Source organism: Hippopotamus amphibius, chromosome 11, assembly GCF_030028045.1.
Source record: "Hippopotamus amphibius kiboko isolate mHipAmp2 chromosome 11, mHipAmp2.hap2, whole genome shotgun sequence".
NCBI classification, from domain to species: Eukaryota; Metazoa; Chordata; class Mammalia; order Artiodactyla; family Hippopotamidae; genus Hippopotamus; species Hippopotamus amphibius.
Window position 1 is genome coordinate 13,086,125 of NC_080196.1, and position 18,837 is coordinate 13,104,961.

The 18,837-nt window shown below is 40.9% G+C and overlaps 1 protein-coding gene across 1 annotated transcript in view; it reads left to right on the forward strand.

The window, feature by feature from the left end:
- The window catches only part of CAP2 (cyclase associated actin cytoskeleton regulatory protein 2), a 127,963-nt gene that overhangs the window by 9,478 nt on the left and 99,648 nt on the right, over nt 1-18,837 (forward strand). Inside the window, exons 2-3 of the mRNA XM_057698592.1 lie at nt 12,793-12,914; nt 16,420-16,520. Of these exons, the coding sequence (XP_057554575.1) occupies nt 12,794-12,914; nt 16,420-16,520 (222 nt within the window). The 5' untranslated portion in view covers nt 12,793. The remainder of the gene's footprint in view (nt 1-12,792; nt 12,915-16,419; nt 16,521-18,837) is intronic.

Genomic DNA, 18,837 nt, shown 5'->3' on the forward strand with positions numbered 1-18,837 from the left:
TGTGCTCGCTTCAGCAGCACATATACCAATGACACTAATATTAAACCTTTTAATATTATTCCACAGGCTTTTTAGGCTGTGTTCACTTTTTCGTTCATCCTTTTCTCTCTTTGTTCTTTAGACTGGATAATATCTACATCAAGTTTATTGACATTTTCCTTTGTCATCTCTGTTCCGCTATTGAGCCCATCCTATGCATTTTTTACTTGTATTTTTCAGTTCTAAAGTTTTCACTTGTTTCTCTTTTATAGGTTCTGTGTCTCCACTGAGAACGTCTATCTTTCCATTCATTTCAAGAGTGTTACCTTTATTTCCTGGAGCATAGTTAAAAACAGCACCTATAAATCTATCTGATAATTCCAACATCTGTATCATCTTGGGGTTGGCATGTGTAAATTGCCTTTTCCTTTGAGGACTAATCATATTTCCCTGGTCTCTTGCATGTTAAATATTTTTTATTGAATTCTGGACATTTTGAGTATTATGCTGTGAGCCTCTGGGTCCTTTTGAAATGCTTGATTTTTTGTTTTACCACGCAGTCAACCCAGTTCTGTCTTGTATCCTATGGGCAGTGGTTCCAACATCAGTTCATTTTTCAAAGCCTTTGCTCTGTTATGTTGGGTTCCATAGACGCACTGTTTGGGGGCTAGTCTGGGACTGGAGCAGAGGGACTTGAGCAGAACTTGAATTGTAGTTCAGTTCTCACAGCCTTTGGATCTGTCCCACACATGCACAGCTCGGAGGCGAGACGGGGGTTTGCACTGGTTCATGGCACAGCCTCAAGGGACCCCCTTCTTCAGCTGTCTTCTCTCTGGGATTCCTCCCACACTGTCTTGCCCCTGTGACCAGAAAGACTGGGTATCTTTTGAGGTTTTAGCTGCTCACCCTGCTGCAGCATAGTTTGCCCAAGACAGGGACCATCCTCAGGGCAAAGCACTGCGAGAAAAGTGAGAGGAAGAACTGACAGGGATTCTGCCTACACTGTGTGGATCACCAAAGCCCCTTTTCCCTGCTCCTCTGGCAGTAAGACCAGGTTTTTCTTGGGGAAATTTTAGCCGTCTGTGCTGCCGCTGCAGCTGTTCTACCATGCAGTTCTGTGACTGCAGCCACTCTTGGAAAAGAAAAATGGGGAAAAAAAACAAAACAAAGAAACAAACAACCCAGATTTTCCCTCGCATTCCTCTGCTTATAGGGGCCTGCTTTTCAAGTCTTCTGGCTGAAAAGAGGAGGATTCTCTCTGAGTTTTTGTTGCTTGCACCCCGTGTGCAGTTCCAACCTCAAGTCAGCTCTGAAAAGAGGAAAAAGCCCAAATGGGTTCCTTTTTCAAGGTTTGAGTGCCCTCCTCAATCCTCCAGCTGTTGTTCATCCTTCAGAGTCAGGAGTTGCTTCTTGCATTTTGTACACAGTTTAGAGAGAGAGGCTGTGGTGAGCTTATTGCCTGTGGACCGTCCCTGGGAGCCCCTCCGCCTTTCTCATTCCCTTTCCCCTCTGTTTTCGCCACACCTCACTGTTCTTTCCTTTTTTGCTTTGCCTCCTTTCCCTCTCTCCCCTTTACGTTGGGCTCCTAGGTCCAAAGAGCAAAAAAGAACCTCTAGTCTTTTGGTGGTTCACAGCTCTGTTTGAAAACTCTGATTTTGTCATAAGTAGAAAATCAAAATCAAGGATGGAAGTCGACCCAGGAGGTTGGAGACACATGAAGAAGCAAAAAAAAAAAAAAAAAGATTGGAGGAGAGTGCTATCACCTGGCTATTTGAAATCAAATGATGCTTAAAACAGTCCAGCACTTAAGAACTGATTCTTACAGCTTTTCTTTTAAGAGAGTCACTGGACCTGTTATTTAGTTGTATGTAAATCCTACAATGAATGCCAGAATTTGGAGATTAGGAGGAATTTCAGCAAACCTAATCCCTTCATTATTTCAGAGAGACATGGCATTTTTAAAAATAAATTTACTTATTTTTTTTTTTTTGGCTGTGTTGGGTCTTTGTTGCTATGCATAGGCTTTCTCTAGTTGCGGTGAGCGGGGGGGCTACTCTTTGTTGTGGTGCGCGGGCTTCTCATTGTGGTGGCTTCTCTTGTTGCGGAGCAAGAGCTCTGGGGGGGGGTGGCTTCAGTAGTTGTGGTCCTCAGGCTTAGTTGCTCCACAGCATGTAGGATCTTCCCAGACCAGCGAGCGAACCCGTGTCCCCTGCGTTGGCAGGCAGATACTTAACCACTGTGCCACCAGGGAAGTCCCGAGACATGGCATTCTTAATGTGGAAATGCCAGTTTAATAAAGTAAAATATTTCTAGTCATGTTATGAGAAACAGCTGACCCTATGAAATGATATCCCCTTTTATGCTTTCAATCAACAATGTTTCTGCAGTTTATTTGTTCTATAGCGTGGTTTTAGAAGTGTAGTGTTTGAGGTGTTACCTTCGTTGTGTTTGGGGGACAGGAGCGTTGGTCACATATGCGGTAACAATCCATGGGTTGAGCTCTCACTGGGTACAGATTACAGTAAGTGCTGTGGAGCGTTCAGAGGTAAATGATAATGGGCATCACTTTATAGTTCACAAAGTTCACTTCATCACCTCCTTTAATCTTCCCAAGCATCCTGAGGAAGTTACTGTTATTATTAGGTAAAACGTCAGGTCCCTCCTTGCAGCTGCCAACTTTCATCTCATATCACTGTCATCATTTCAAGCTCATATGTCGAGAACTGAGCTCCCATCTTTGTGAGCCGCCTCCATTCCGTACCTCCATTTTTGTTGGCACCACCCTATCCCAAAGCAGGACATCTAAGACATCCTGCCTTCTCCCTTTCCCTCTCAACCCAGTTCAGTCCATTTAATCCTTTCTCAGTTCTTGCCTAGCCTATACCTCAGATGTTCTTCAATCCACTGTCACGTTCATGATGAATTCCCAAGTCTCCTCCCTGCTTTGTCTACCGCTCTTTAACTGCTCAGCAATCCCTTATTCGTCGCGCTTTCTCAGGTAGCTCCTGGCACGCAGTGGGTGCTCAGTAAGTGTTTTCTGGCTGAAATGCCTCCATATCGTTGCACATGCTGGGCATGGGCTCAGGAATGCCTTCCTTTCCTTTCTTCTTGTGAACACCACCCCCTCATCCTTTGAGATTTCATTTAGCCTCCCTACTGGGCTCAGTTGAGTACCCACCCTTCTTGACCCCGGCCCCCATTCCCACATGCACCTATAGCATTCCTGTGGAACTCTATTATACTGTTTCCCAGAGCGTGGGTCCTTGCACTCTGATGTGTGCTTCTTAAAAATGCGTATTCCTGGGAACACCCAAAACCACCGAATTAGTAATGCTGAGAGTGGAGCCCAGGAACTTGCATTTAGGAAGCCTCACTTCTCCCCAGTGATTCTGATGCACAGAAGCAAGAGGAGCAGTGAGAACTGTGCTCTGTTCTGTCACCTGTCTTGGCCCCTACGACTCGTTCCAGGAGCGAGGGGTGCGGCCATTCAGGGCAACCTCTGGTTAAGTGTTATTACCACCTATGACTTTGTCAGGAGATGAGAGTGGCAAAGTCCCTCAGATTTAACTGATTTTCAACCATATCTTTATAAAGAGGAGCAGCACTTATTTTTTATTTGTTTTTCATAGCTTTATTGAGGTACAGTTTTCCACACCATAAAATTTACCCATTTTAAGTGCACAATTTAATAATTATTAGTACATTATGCAGCTGCCACCATAATCCTATTTTAGATCATTTCCATCTCTTCAAATAGAAATTTTGTGCCCATTTGCAGGCACTCCCCATTTTTCTCCCCAGCCCTAGGCACCCACTAATCTACTTCCTGTCTCTACAGACTTACTTTTTCTGGAAAGTCATGTAAATGGAATCATACAATACATGGTCTCCTGGTCTTGTTCTTTCACTTGGTGTAATGTCCTTGAGGTTCATCCATGTGGTAGCATGTGTCCATACTTCATTCCTTTTTATTGCTCAATAATATTCCATTGTATGGATAGACCACATTTTGTTTATTCACTCATCAGCTCATGGACATTTAGGTTGTTTCTATTGTGTGTGTGTGTGTGTGTGTGGCTATTGTGAACGATGCTGCCATGAACATTTGTGTGCAAGTCTTTGTATGTGTGAACATATGTTTTCATTCCTCTTAAATAGATAACACTGAGTAGAATGGCTGGACAGTGTGGTAAATATATGCTTAACTTTTTAAGAAACTTCCAACCTTTTTCCATAGCCTTTGCACCATTTTACATTCCCACCAGCAATGTAGGAAGATTCCAGTTTCTTTACATCCTTTCCAGCACTTGTTATTATCTTTTTGGTTGGAGCCATCCAAATGGGTATCTTCACTTCGTGTAGTGAATGTATAACCTAGCAGTTACAGATAGAACAGATAACCTCATGGGCATCTCATGTGGTTTTCGATTTGCATTTCCCTGATGACTTGATATTGAGCAACTTTATAGGCAGTGTTGGTTATTTGCATATCTTCTTCGGAAAAAATATCTATTCAGATATTTTACGCATTTTTAAATTGGAGTACTTGTCTTCTTATTGAGTTTTAAGTGTTCTTTATGTATTCTGGATACAAGACGAGCAGTACATTTACTTTATGGAGGGGCAAGAGGCCCATGGAAACCCTGCCCAGGCTGTGGTAGGCTGGCTAGCAGGGACTCCATGGTTTTTCTTTTCCCAGTGCCAGGATGTGGCCCTTGGGGAACTCCTAGAAGCATCTCTTTGACCTCTGCCTCCTCCATGGCCTAAGCAAGAGCAAAAAGGCAGTGTGGGTACACAAGAATAGAAAGCATCCCCAGTAGCATAGGAGTACAGAAAGGGGGTCAAAAGGGGGAAGGGACGGAGCTCCTTTTCAGCGAAAGGTCCTTACCGAAGGGAGCTCCCACTTCATGATGGGAATGTAACAGGGGTCTGTCCTGGTCCCAGTCAGCATTCAGAGCCTATGATTTTATGTCTTTGTCCTTACCCAGAGCCACCACCCCAAGTCAGGGCACAGCGCCAGCCTTCAAGATATACTTAAATGTTCCCCACAGTCTCAGATTCCACTGGGCTCTCTTCTGCTGAAATAGCCCAGTTCCCTGTGTCTTAATGTCCTATAGGGCTAGTTGTCCCAACAGCCAAACTGCCTGCTCCTCAAGGAAATCATGGTGCCTTGAGAATAGCGTCTGTGTCTCATCCATGTGTGTGGCCCCAGCAGCCAACACAGAACATGCTCAAAACATATTTGCATACAATTGTCTTAAGTCAGTGAATGAAGAAGAAGGAATGAGTTCATGTATTGGAAGTGAGAAAACTGAGACTCAGACCAGTTAAGAAATCTGCCCAGAGTCACATGGGTTGTCAATTTAGGGATTGGGTCTCAAATTAAGATTTGCTGATGCCAAAGATGCTTTTTCCACCACATCAGGTTATGAGTCCTAGCTTCTTATCTTCAGAGATTTCAGTTCAGAGGAGAAATACTTATACTACAAGACTGACCAGGGATGGTTCTGAGGAGTCGATGCCACCAGTGTGGAGAAGAGGGCAGATGGGATGGGGTGGTAATTTCTGTATGTGGTTTATGTTACCCTTCTGTACTCTGCTCTGGATTTGATGGGCATGACAGGAAGTAAATACCTCAAGGGAGGTTATCTCTGATTTGTGGGACAAGGGATGACCTCTTGGAGGGTTGGGATTTGGAGAATGGGTACCGCAGTGCCTAGGAGGGCTCTGGAAGAAGTAGAAATGACAGAATTGTGGCAGAGAAGAGGGATTGGGAGCCTTCCATTTGGGAAGGGGTGAGTTGTCTCTGTGACGGGCTCTTAGGAACCTGGTGAGGTGTAGAGCTGGGGTGAGGTCCTTTTGAAAATCAAGCTGAAGTTTGCTTTTTTTCTCTGCGGTGGAACATAGTTAAAGGCTTTATAGGAATCAGTTGGCTAATCAGAATCTCATATATGTTTTCTCTGGTTCTGTAAAAAATTTAGTGTTCTTTTACTTGTATAACTCTTCTCTCTCTCCCATTCTGATTACACTGTTTCAAAGCTCAGAGACTCTTGAAACGTCTCCGCAGCAAAAAGAAAATTGTGACTTTTTTTGCTGTTTGGTGAGAAGCTGGCTCCAGAAATTCCCTCTAGGAGACCCAGGGAAAGATATGAAGGCGGGTACTGTGACCATGTGAATGTGTCTCTTTGTGAAACAGTTCCCTGGCTTGACTGAGCAGGTCCTGCTTCCAGCCGCATCCCACTACAGCTAGGCAGGGTATGTCTTTTAATCGCTTTTGATTTTCCAGATATGAGCATTTGCTCAGCAGATAGTAGGGACTAACGTAATGAATGAAGTGAGCATATTCAGCGAGCCAGTCCATGAATGAGTGAATAAATACCATGGTTTGCTTCTTCTATACTACAGACTATTACCCTAATTAGTAGTAGTGAATCACAAGATCACTCCTCCCCCACTCCCCGCCAGTGACTGGTAGTTTCCAGAGAACGGAAAGGAGGTAATTAATATAGTCTCAATAAAGAGAAATAACAGTCTTGGAAAGTCTGGTGTGATAATAGTTTAACAAATATTTTTGAATTGGGGTGGACTTATAAAGGAAGTAGTCCACTGTGACTTTATTGTGCAGAGAACTCACATGTAAGCCAGTTGCCCAGCCTCACCATGAGACATTCTTCAATTTCCTGTAACTTCGAGTCTATTTTCTCTTTACTCTTAGGCTCATGATTTTTGGAATCCCTTGAATCTGGGTTTCCCTTATAGAACCAGGGGAGAAACTCACCGCAATTATTTCTACACCTTTGGCCTAGTGAGAACTTGAAACCAGCAACCTGGAAGACTTAACTCTTTTATTAACCTGAACATATTACCAAAGGAGCATTTACTTGTTTTATGAATTTGCTGTGGGAAATTTATAAAACTCTTTGGACAATGTGGAGTTTTAAAAAAAAATTGAAATCCTAAAGAAAAAGGAGCTATGGAAAGCCCAAAGTTTCACATTAGAGGGAGCAAGTGTGCTCTTTCCAGTCACAGGAGGAAGCCACTGAGTGTTTCGGTGGGAAAAACTAATCTAGTATCTCCTTTTACATGGAAATTTCTGCTGCGAAAATCTGGCTTTCCGCCTGATCTAGGCTTATGCCAGTGAGTGGGCAGGCGAGGGAAAGGCAGTGAGTGGTGGCCAATTAATTAGTCAATCAAAAAATATTTATAGAATTCCCCATGTGTGCGGCAGCCTGCAGACTCAGTGGGAGATACAGAGAAAGTGAGATACGACCTCAGCCCACAAAAAGCTCAGACTGGTCTCCTTGGGAGGCAAGGTGTGCGTGTGCTAGCAGAAGAGATGGCACGAGGTGGTATTTTAATTGGGCAGTCTGTCTTGTAGATACCAAGTGTTTCATACAGACAAATGGGCTGTTATTTCTGGGCTTATCACCATTTACTCTGTGCCAGGGGGTGTCAATGTTCAAAGCAGCTATGAAAGCTGCTTTTTATAAACTGGTTAGACTGAGGAGTTAGGGCCTTAGCAGACCCCTTACCACTGAGCAGAAGATGTTTTGGTTGAGAAAATATGAGGGATGGAGTGTTTTTTTTCCAAAAATGGTTCCACGTAGATTATACTTGTGTCCTTCTCAGAGAACTATTTAAAAGCCAAAGAGTCTTTATAAAAATGTTTAGGGGGAGAAACTTTTTAACTACAAAATTGCTATTACATAGCAAAATTTTAATTTTATGGTAACCATTACACATGGACTTGAGAAAACCTCTTTTAGAAATGTTGGAGGAGTAAGTACCTGGACAGAGGAAAGTGAAATGCTGAAAAAAATAAGGGTGTACTGACCTGAAGTTTTCAGCTAGTCGTTTCCATTGGCCAGATCTTCTAGATTGATTGACTGCTCAGTGTTCCAAGTACACAAAGACTTGATGTGGTACCATGTAGACCTAGCTGTTCCCATGAGAGCAATGCAAGATGGGATATCTTCATGACAATAGCTAACATGTTTATCACTATGTGCCAGATGTTTTGTGTTTTTATATGCGTATTTATAGCAATCCTATGTACAGGTAGTAACTAAAGCAAAAGAAAATTAATCTCTTTTCCCAAAGTCCCCCAGCTAGTAATTCCAAAGCCAGGACCCCTTTATACTACCCCAGTTAAAGACGGGCCAAACAATTGAGACCTTATAAAAAGGGAACTCTCCCTTTCTGGAAACTGCTATGAAAAAGGATAGAAATGCTTTTTCTCTTCATGCTTTAAGTGTAGTCATTGGACATTGAACATAAAATTGGACAACGTTAGGAACTAAATACCTGCAGTTTAACGTTGAATTTTATAAGATGACCAGTGAAACAAAATAAATAAATAAATAAGCAAACAAACAAACAAACAATGACAGCTACCTTTTTTCCTAGGAAATTGTTTCCAGAACACCTTATTATTCCAAGACAGTATATGAGAAAATACTGATTGGCTATACTCTTACTGAAGTGTATGAATTTTTTTAAATGCATGCAGTTGATGGGAGAGAAGTTTGAATTGTTTAAATTCTTTATCTGAAAAAGAACAAACTTGTTTTATAGACTCACCCAGAGATAAACAATATGCAATTGCCTGTTCTCCAATCTTTTCTACACTCTTGAAAATCATTTATAAGAAAATATTTGATTAACAACAAAGCATATTATCATGAAAGTTTAAAACACTAGCGATAAAGAGAAGATCCCAAAAACTTCCTCCAGAGAGGAAAACACAGGTTACAGCTGCAGGATGAAGAATCAGAATGGCTTTGGACTTCTCAACAACAGCCTAGAAAGCAAAAGAAAATGGAGTGAAGCCTTTAAAATTCTGAGGAAAACATCCAGTCTGGAATTCTACACTCAGCCAAACCAGCAGTCAAATGTGAGGGCAAAATATAGATATTTTCAGACTTGTAAGGTCTCAAAAAAATTGACCTTTCATGTACCTTTTTTCGGAAGATAATACTTTTCCCAGTTAAAGTACCCCAAGAAAGAGGAGGATATAGAATCCAAGAAACAGGTGATACTACACAGGCGGGAGAGCAGGGGGAGGCAGAGCCCAGGTTACAGGTGTACAGGGGGCCTGCACAGCAGTCTTGCAATTGGAGTGATTCTCGGGAAGAGAAGAAGAAAAAGCTAAGAGAATTCCAAATGTGTTTGGTCCTGTGGAAAGGGGACTTACGCAGTGGGGAAAGAGCTTGGAGATGAGTAATTATTTAAGTATAAAGAAAACTGAGAAGCAGAACAACATGGCTCTAGGAAAACAGGTTGTGCAAAAACTGGAAAACAGTCTTAGCATACTTCATGACTCTGCTGTGAATAGTCATAATTGTGTTAACACTGATGATTGGTCACACAAAAATTGTGACATAACGCTTTTGGGAGGATGGGACAAGAGGAAATATGCATTAATGTAAATGTTAATCCATTAATTGGGCAAGGTAAAAGTAAACCCTCACGTTTTTGGTGGGAACTCAGTGGATAATGCCTATAACTGAAGAAGATAAACAGACATAGAGATAGAACCATGCCATTTAGAGATAAGGAGGTGATTACTAGAAGAAACAGCTAAAATAACCGAACATGGTTGACTCTCAAGACAAAGAGTGGAAGGAGGCCATCAGGAGACTGTTGTGTTTTTGTGATAAGCCTCGTAGAACTCTTGACTCTTTAAATTCTGTGCATTCTTTGATAAAAAATAAAAAACTCAAAAAAAAAAAAAAGTCGGGGTTAATTCAAGTAAGAAAAAAAAAACAACAAGGATGAGTTACACTTCCTATTATAAAGAAACTCAAAATAAAATACTCAAAAATTAATACAAAACAAGGCATTAAGATTAATCTCAAGTATAATTTCCTAAAACATTAAAAAGAGAAAGTCATGAAATTCTTTGTTCCTCTCCCTTTTTCTTTCCACCCATTCTCACACTCTGGTCAAATGTTTGTATTTCTCTGCCATTCACTGTAGATTATAGGGGAACCTCAACTTGGGGTTGGCTTCTGCTGGAATAGGATGACTAGGAAATCTAGAGGCCACGTTTGAGCTGCATCAGCTAACCCAGTCTCTTGATTCTCCAGCTGTGCGTCTGGCTTCCCTTTGCTGCTCCTCGGATTCTTAGGATGTCGTCCGTCCAGCCATCCCGCCATGTCCCCCTCCTCTGCTGGCTCCCGGATGCAGGCTCGTCTGTCTGTCCACCTGGCCCTGACTCACTCCTTACCCTGATCTTGCCGCCTACGTTTGCTTTGAATGCTCTATCCGTTTCCTCAGCCTAATTCTTATTCCTGGCTCCCACCTCCTCATCCGAAATTGGCTGAATCCACTTTGGAAAACCAAGGCGAATGGAACTGCCTGGGAAGAATTTGGAGAATCTGCAACTCTGTCCTTTCTTCATTCTTGAGAGCCTATCTGGCAGCTGAGGGCACATGTGGGGGAACGTGTGTGTGTGTGTGTGTGTGTGTGTGTGTGTGTGTGTTGAGAGAAGAGAGCACAGCCGTCTTGGACTCTGTCATTTCCCTGGGAATGCTAATGTGTATTTTTGATATCCTGGTGTAGTCTTTCTTTTATTTGTTCTTCCGTGTCTCTTAGAAACTGTTCTAAAATTTAAAACCCGGAGGCATCTTTCCAGCTTCCTTGCATGAACTGAATTTTGACCTCTTAAGAGGCTGTGACCAGACTTCGGCTCCTGGTGATTTTACACGAAGTGACATCTGATTCGCTTTTAGACTGCATTCCACACCAATCTGCCCAGCCCTGCAGTTTATGGGCTCACTCCTATTGTCTTTCAACATATGCAGCACTACTAGATAGTGTGAGTTTGAGTCTTGTCAGGGAGGCTGATTAAGCCACAGTCAGGGATGGCAGTCCTATGTGTGAGATGTACCAGGCCTTCCTGAACAGCTCTGGGAGCGGCTCGAGGTGGTTGGTGCTTCCCCGTTGGGGGATAGCAAGCTTGCTAACAAAGCAAACGCATTTTTTCCCATCATGGGCAAGGTCTATGGTGGTAGCATTTGGCACATCGAGTAACAGGGAACATAGATAACTGTGAACAGATGGGCAACTATTAAAAGATTTGAGGGGCTTTTATCATTTCTCAGTTGGCCTTCGCCCACCTACGGGATACCCAGTTCCCTTGTAAGATCACGTAAAGAATTCAATTAAATTTCTTCTTCTTTTTCTTTTTTCAATTGCAATGGAAGCAAAAGCTCTGACGTTAAGAGGAAAAGAATAGATGAGAAACTTCTAATTTTGAATCCCCTTGAGATTAGATGCTGATTTCAGCTGCGCAGAGAACACTGCCCCACATTTTGAAAGAGTAGCTGCTGGCAGTTTCAGAGATGACTTTCCAAAATAGACAGTGAACTCCCCCCATCCGTATCTGGTGACCATCTGACATTTGGACACAGAATGACAGAGCCATCCACGTGTTTGGATACGTATAACCTTGCTTTTAAAAATGGCAGTGGCAAGTCATTATGATGCTTAAGCTCAAAATTAACGGAATACAAAATACAAAGGAGAAATGCATTACCTGGTTCCCAGCCGCAATAGAAAATATGTACACATCTTAGAGCAATAAAATTTCCCCACCCTCTGGGGCAGTGCTGTCTCTGGTGCAGGAGTGTGTTAGTCCTGTTTGGCTCAGAATGTTACTCTGGAAAGTTGAGAAGAGTGAGAAGAACTCTGGACACTGGTTAACATGAGGAGTGTTTCCCTCTCTCTGGGGCAGCAGATTTTGCCCAAAGCAGTCATAGGTTGGTATGGTCAGAGTTATGGTACCTATATGCTGGATCTCATGAACCTGCTGAAATTAGATTTGAGTTCTGTTCATCAGAGGTGGCCTTAATAACATGGCATTCGAGGGCCAATAATTTTTAAAGTACTTGTCCTGTGTACACTCAGTGTAGCTATCTACAATAAGATCTGTTTGGAAGCAGGAAAGATAGATACCCAACCCCACTTTTATTCTCAATCCCTTGGCTTCAAAACCCATTTATCCCAGCCAAGAGTGCCAGTAACTGAAGATCCCTGTGTCCAAAAACAACACCACCTAAAAATAAATTTTTTCTAAAAATAACTAGCAGCAAAGGGAAATAACCATCTTTATTATTTTAAATCAAAACCTCTGCCATGCAGAATAATTGTAATTTGAAATAATTCATCAACAAAAACACTGAAACAAATTATAGTAAGTAGAAGATGGTTAGCTCTTGGAGGGGATGGCCTCTGCTGTCTGCTAAATGATGCAGTTTGATAAACTCATACTTTTTCTCTGCTGGGCTCTTTGGTTTAAGGTAATTGAGTAAACAAGGATTATCAGTGGGTTTAGCATCCCCTGGAGAATTATATATTAACAGAAAGAATTATTGGAAATAGTTAAAATATGCTGTCATCATTTAGCAGAAACATTGGTATATTAATTATGAGATATATGTTAACGGGCTTTTAAGTAGATGCTCTACTTAAGTTGTATCATAGAACAAAGAAGCACCCAAGGAGACACTTGATAATGGTGTAAAGAGAGTGAATATTTGTGTATTGCAATATGAGGCTTGTAAACATCACTGAATTGAATAGAAAATAAGCTCAATGTAATTTGTTATTTTTTTCTGCCCCAAGTTTTATGTGTTTTTTTTTAATTTCACCTATTTTTGTGACATGTAGAAGTACTCTCTATGTAATTAAAGCCATAGCCATTCCAGATAATTTTTATTTTCCTTCTTGCTGCTGTTAAGTTGAATGGTGTCAGCTTGCTAATCCTCGCTGATGCTTACATGGCCTCCATTTGTGCTGGTGTTTTCCTAGGATGGCAGAGATGCAGGGGCTCGTGGAAAGACTGGAGCGGGCCGTCGGCCGACTGGAGTTGCTATCTGCAGGGTCGCACCGGCCTTCTGGGGACTGTGGGGAAATTAACGGTGTCAACGGAGGTAGGGCCACAGACTGTTGTCATTACTGGTCTCTATGTGGGTCACTTAATTTTGTCCCCATCATTTAGTTCTCATGAAATATTTCTATCAACTCTCTTTAACTCTCCTACTCCTTCCTTTATATGTGACTGTGACATTAACCAGATGCAAGTGATCCCTGAAAAAGAGAAAAAGAAAAAAGTCTCAACCCACAATCCACAAAAATTACCTGTGTCTGTGCATGTTAAGACCATAATCCACAAGCCAAATGTCACTGTTCTTTCGTTTTAATGTTTATACTGCTCTTCCACACTCAATGACTAAATATATTATCTAAGTAATTATCAAAAAGAAACTAATGTTCTTAATTAGAATGTAAATTGGAAGGAATTATCATTCTGTACATTTTAATTTTGAAGAGAAGTCATTAAATTTAAGAACTGTAGTTTTAAAGGACGAGAGTCTCATGTGAAGCCAAATGTTACTTCGATGTACCATGATCACATCACATTGTTTTACTTTTGCCGATTCCTCACCAAACATGTTTTTTTAAATGATATGCTAATACCACACTTTTTAAAAAAGATTTAAAAAATTGTGATCAAACATATAAAAAGTTAACTACTTCTTTAAAAGGATACCATGCATGGCCAACTCTCAGTTATCTACAGTAATTTTTCCGACTTCTTGTCTAAGGTTGCAGACTTAGCAAATAAAATACAGGACACTCTGTTAGATTTGCATTTCAGATAAACTACATTCTTTTTTTTTTTTTTTCTTTTTTTGGTTAGAAGTGTGTTCTGAATACTGTGTGGGATATACTGCATGATACACACTAACTCTAAAAATTTATTCATTATTTATTTGAAATTCAAATTTAACTGGGCGATCTGTATTTAATCTGGCAACTCTATTCTTGTCTCACACGCATTTCCTCCTTATCTGACCCATTTTGAATTTTGTCAGACGTTTGGGGCTTGAGAAAAGCCTTGGGGAAGAGGGGGCTTCAAAACAAGCTTTCACCAGGCAAGAGCCACATGGGTCCTTCTAGAGTTTCGAGCGTATTTGGAGCTGTGCCCTTGCATTACATGCCCTGGGACAAAAATTACTGTGTGAGCACAAAAGCACAGGCTGGATTTTTTTCTCCGCCCCCTCCCCCCCCCACCGAACATAATGAAAATTAAAATGCTTTGAATGAATTGAAAGGGGGTGTTGTTTAAAGGAAAGCTGCCAGGGGCCTGTAAGTTTCTTCCGCATCAAATGAGACATATCTATGATTTCATTTTAAGCCTCTTTTTGTTAATTATACAGTTGGTATTTGAGATTCAATAGACTTTATTTGTAAGAAAATATTTTCATGTTCTCTTCAGTAACTTTGTTTCCTTATGCCTTTGGCATCAGGTGATCAAAGGACATTTCTCTGAGATTGCTGCCCACAGATATGAAGCCTGTGAATACATAAAGTTAAAATCTAACTCCCAGGAGACTATGTAGTGTTGCCGAGTAAGGAAAAACTCTGATAATTTGAACCTCACTTACACAAAGAGGTACTAGACTGCACTTTGTACTTTCTTCATAAAAAAAGAATTTCCTGGGAAAATTAATAAGCTAAGCAAAATTGGAAAGCATATAATTAAATTACTTAAATATTTAAACACATATTTTCTAATATAACAAATCATTCCAAACCAGTTATTAAAGTAAGATCTCTTAAAACAACTCAGCAATTTATTATCTTATTGATAATAGGAAACAAAGAAGAATAATTAGTAAGTAGGATAATTAGTAAAATGTCTGAATGATATTCATTCTTAAAACCTTTTACTCATCCTAAACAACATCACTTCCATTTCTTCTTAATTAGTGAGCTTTGGTGATTTTCTGAATTCTATTTTTAACAAAGCCTTAAGGACAACCTCTCACCTTAAATGTAAACATCGTCATTATAATGATGTTGTAACTAACTAAAGTTAATTTTTTTTTTAATTTAAAAAGAAACGTTTACAAGGAACCCAATCCATCACAAACCCAAACCCATAGTATGCACAGCTCAAAGCCTTAGGAGACTGTGTTTTTCCCCCACCCTGATAATCATGCAAGTTTGGCTCAACAGTTGAAGAAATATTTTCATGCCTGCCGATTGACAAGTACTATGATAGGAGCAAGGGAGTCTGAGATGAATTACACACAGTCCTAATCCTCCAGAATCTTTGGTCTCGATGCATTACTATTCAGGGCCTCAAATGCTTTGATTAAGAGATGCTCAAAGGATGCAGGCTGGGGAGAAAGACAAGTCATTAAAGGCTGCCCGGAGGAGGTGTGAGCAGAGCTGAGTGATGAAAGGAAATTGATATTCCCTTTTATCATTGTCTATTTTGCTATGTAGAGGCCTCCATCACATTTAAAAAACTTTCTCCCACTTTAAACACTCAGCAGAGACCTCTCAGACCTCTCCCATGGCAACAAACAGGTTTATCTGTTTCCAAATGGATCCATAAGGAATCTTCGGGTTTACACCCCTTTTATGTTATTGAAGTTGCTACATACTGCATTTTGAACTTTAGGATAACTCAGCTTCAATACCCTGCTTAGAAATTAGACTCTAGGTGCAGGGAACTGTAAACAACTGTTTCCATCACTCTTTTGGCCTGTGGAAATAGGCAGCTGAGAACCAGGGAAAAAGAAAGAAGCTTTATGCTACACATTTATGAGCGTAGATATTCCTGTCCAGTATAACAAAGGGACTCCTGGGTTTGGGTTTGGATTTTAATAGCCTGTGCTGCTGAATTTCTCAGTGTTATCTTTCTCAATATTAGAGATATGCAGTCAGGGACTTAGACAAAATTTTTTGTTGTTGTTAAAAGGTGGGGAAAGAAATGCAGAGCTTGGGCCATTATCACTTCTACTTTTATAGGTATTTGGCAGATGAAAATTCCTTTAGATTAGCTCACCGGTCATTTTTATGTCCACCCTCACCGTCTCTTCTCCCCTTGGGAAGTGAAGAAGGAACAAAAAGTGAAATCGGCTTTCTTTTCCTACTTGCCCAGAATTCATTATTACCCTTTTAGTCATCCTGAATAATCTTGGTAACTATTTGCAAGGTGATTAGAGCACCTAGACAGGTCAGTATAGAAGAAAGTACACTGGCTTTGGATTCATAACGCGTGTTCTGTTTTTCCATCTGCCACTTATTTGGTATATAGCTTTTAACAAGTCATGTGCTCTGCTTGCATCTTCATTTCCTCATCAGTCAAAGTGTGACAGTGCTACCTACCTCCTGGGTTTGGGGGAGAATCAAACGAAATTGTGTAGGTGAAAGCGCTTACTTAGGAGGATGAAAAATAGGAAAACACTGTTTTCTTGAGCCATTGAGAAGTGTTTAATAAGTACTTATTGGGTGAATGGATGTCTTAGCGAATAGAAAGAGAATGACATGAATGACATTAAACTTCCATATTACCTATGGCAAACCAATACCAGCTTTTCGGTAACTACCAGGGACTAACACAATGTTCTTCTTCCAAAGGTGTGGCACCCTCGGTGGAGGCCTTTGATAAGCTGATGAACAGCATGGTGGCTGAGTTTCTAAAGAAGAGTAGGATCCTGGCTGGTGATGTAGAGACTCATGTGAGTACTTTCCTCCCCTGTTCTCTGTGCTGTTAAAAATTTTTTAAAATAATGATCAAAACAAGGGTTTGTGAGGGAGTGGAGAGATTGGGACCCTTGTGCACTGCAGGTGGGTATGTGAAAGGTGCAGCCAGTGTGGAAAAGAATATGGCAGTTCTGCAAAAAATTAGAAATAGAATTATCATATGATCCAGCAGTTTTACTTCTGGATATATACCCAAAAGAATCGAAAGCAAATCTCAGAGATATTTGTATCCCTGTGTTCATAGTAACAATATTCACAGTAGCTAAAAAGTGGAAACAACCCAAGCTCCTGTTGACAGATGAATGGATAGACAAAATGTGGTTTGTACACACAAGGGAATATGATTCCGCCATAAAAATAGGAAATTCTGACACATATGAAAGCATGGATGAACCTTGAGGACATTATGCTAAATAAAAAAGCCAGTCACAAAAAGATACTGTATGGGGAATTCCCTGACGGTCCAGTGGTTAGGACTCTGTGCTTTCACTGCTGGGGCCCAGGTTCAGTCCCTGGTTGGGGAACTAAGATCCCACAAGCCTCACAGCACGGCCAAAAAAATAAAAAATAAAGGAAGATACTGTTTGATTTCATTTATGTGAGATATCTAGAGTAGTCAAACTCTTAAAACTCATAGAAACAGAAAGCAGAATGGTGGTTGCCAGGGGCTGGAGGGCAGGGAGAAAAATGGGAACTTGTTTAATGGGTATAGAGTTTTGGTTTTGCCATGCAAACTAAACTCCAGAAAAAATTCTGGAGATCTGATGCACAATGATGTGGATATACTTAACACCACTGAACTGTACACTTAGAAATGGTTAATATGGTACATTTTGTGTTGTGTGTATTTTACCCCAATTTTTAAAAAAGTACAGCCTGAGGAAAAGCAAAGTCATAGGATTTGATCATCCCTGGACTGATAAGAGACTTGCAGTGATACCTAGGCCAGCCTCCCAGTTTTAGACACTTTCACACATTTTTAATGTTTGGCAGCCTCCTTGAGGCTGGTTGTTATTTGCATGCATTTAATGAAAATCTAAAGTAAAAGCCAGGACTTCGCTGGTGGCACAGTGGTTAAGAATCTGCTTGCCATTGCAGGGGACTTGGGTTCGATCTCTCGGCTGGGAAGGTTCCACGTGCCGTGCAGCAACTAAAGTAAAAGCCAAACCAATTAAAAACCTAAAAGAAATTTATCCCCAGGTTCTTCTTATTCATTTGCCTTTGTTTCTTGCAGAGGATTGAATTCCAAATCCATCTGCTTGTAGATTTCTCAGCAATGAGAGAGTCCTGACAAAACCATTTTTAGTGTAGACTCACGGAAAATCCGAAGTTGTGGTTTGTGGTATAAACGAAACAAAACAACAACAAAAAAACAACACCAACAAAAAACCCAAACAAAAAAACGTATAAGGGGTTCTCTTTTTGCTTCTTCCCCTATTGGACTTTATATGCAACACTCAACACCAGACTTCCAGGGGATCTGGTGACTCACGTGATGCCCTTGGTTCCAGAATTGTAATTAAATAGGTGCTTATCTCATCACATTTGCAAGGTGTTTGTTCATGACATCTCAGAAAAATGAAGATTCTTCGCAGACCCTCCATTTTTATTAAATATTCCTGTTGAAATACTTGCTGGCAAAAGAGAGGAAGCGCTGATATACAGGAGTTCTAGAAAAGTCTGTGTAGTAAGATATTCAATTCTAATGTATCACAGAGCTCTGGAATTGCTCTGGTCTATTCTTGAGCTTGATGTTTTTATTTACAGAAACCTGGTCTATGGTAACATAGTGGCTGAGCTTCATATATTGAGTCATGATAGTACCTGAAAGCTAACATGTAAAATGGAGTATTACCTGAGTACACTAAAAGAGATTATTATTAATTAATTAATTTATTTATTTATTTTTGGCTGTGTTGGGTCTTCGTTGCTGCACATAGGCTTTGTCTAGTTGCAGCGAGTGGGGGCTACTCTTTGTTGTGGTGTGCAGGCTTCTCAGTGCAGTGACTTCTCTTGTTGTGCAACATGGGCTCTAGGTCCTTGGGCTTCAGTAGTTGTGGCACATGGGCTCCGTAGTTGTGGCTTGAGGGCTCTAGAGCACAGGCTCAGTAGTTGTGGCACATGGGCTTAGTTGCTCCGCGGCATGTGGAATCTTCCCCGACCAGGGCTTCAACCCGTGTCCCCTGCATTGGCAGGTGGATTCTAAACCACTGCGCCACCAGGGAAGTCCTAAAAGAGATTCTTGAATGACTGAAGAACAGTTTACTCTGTTGAACACTACTACAAGAATTA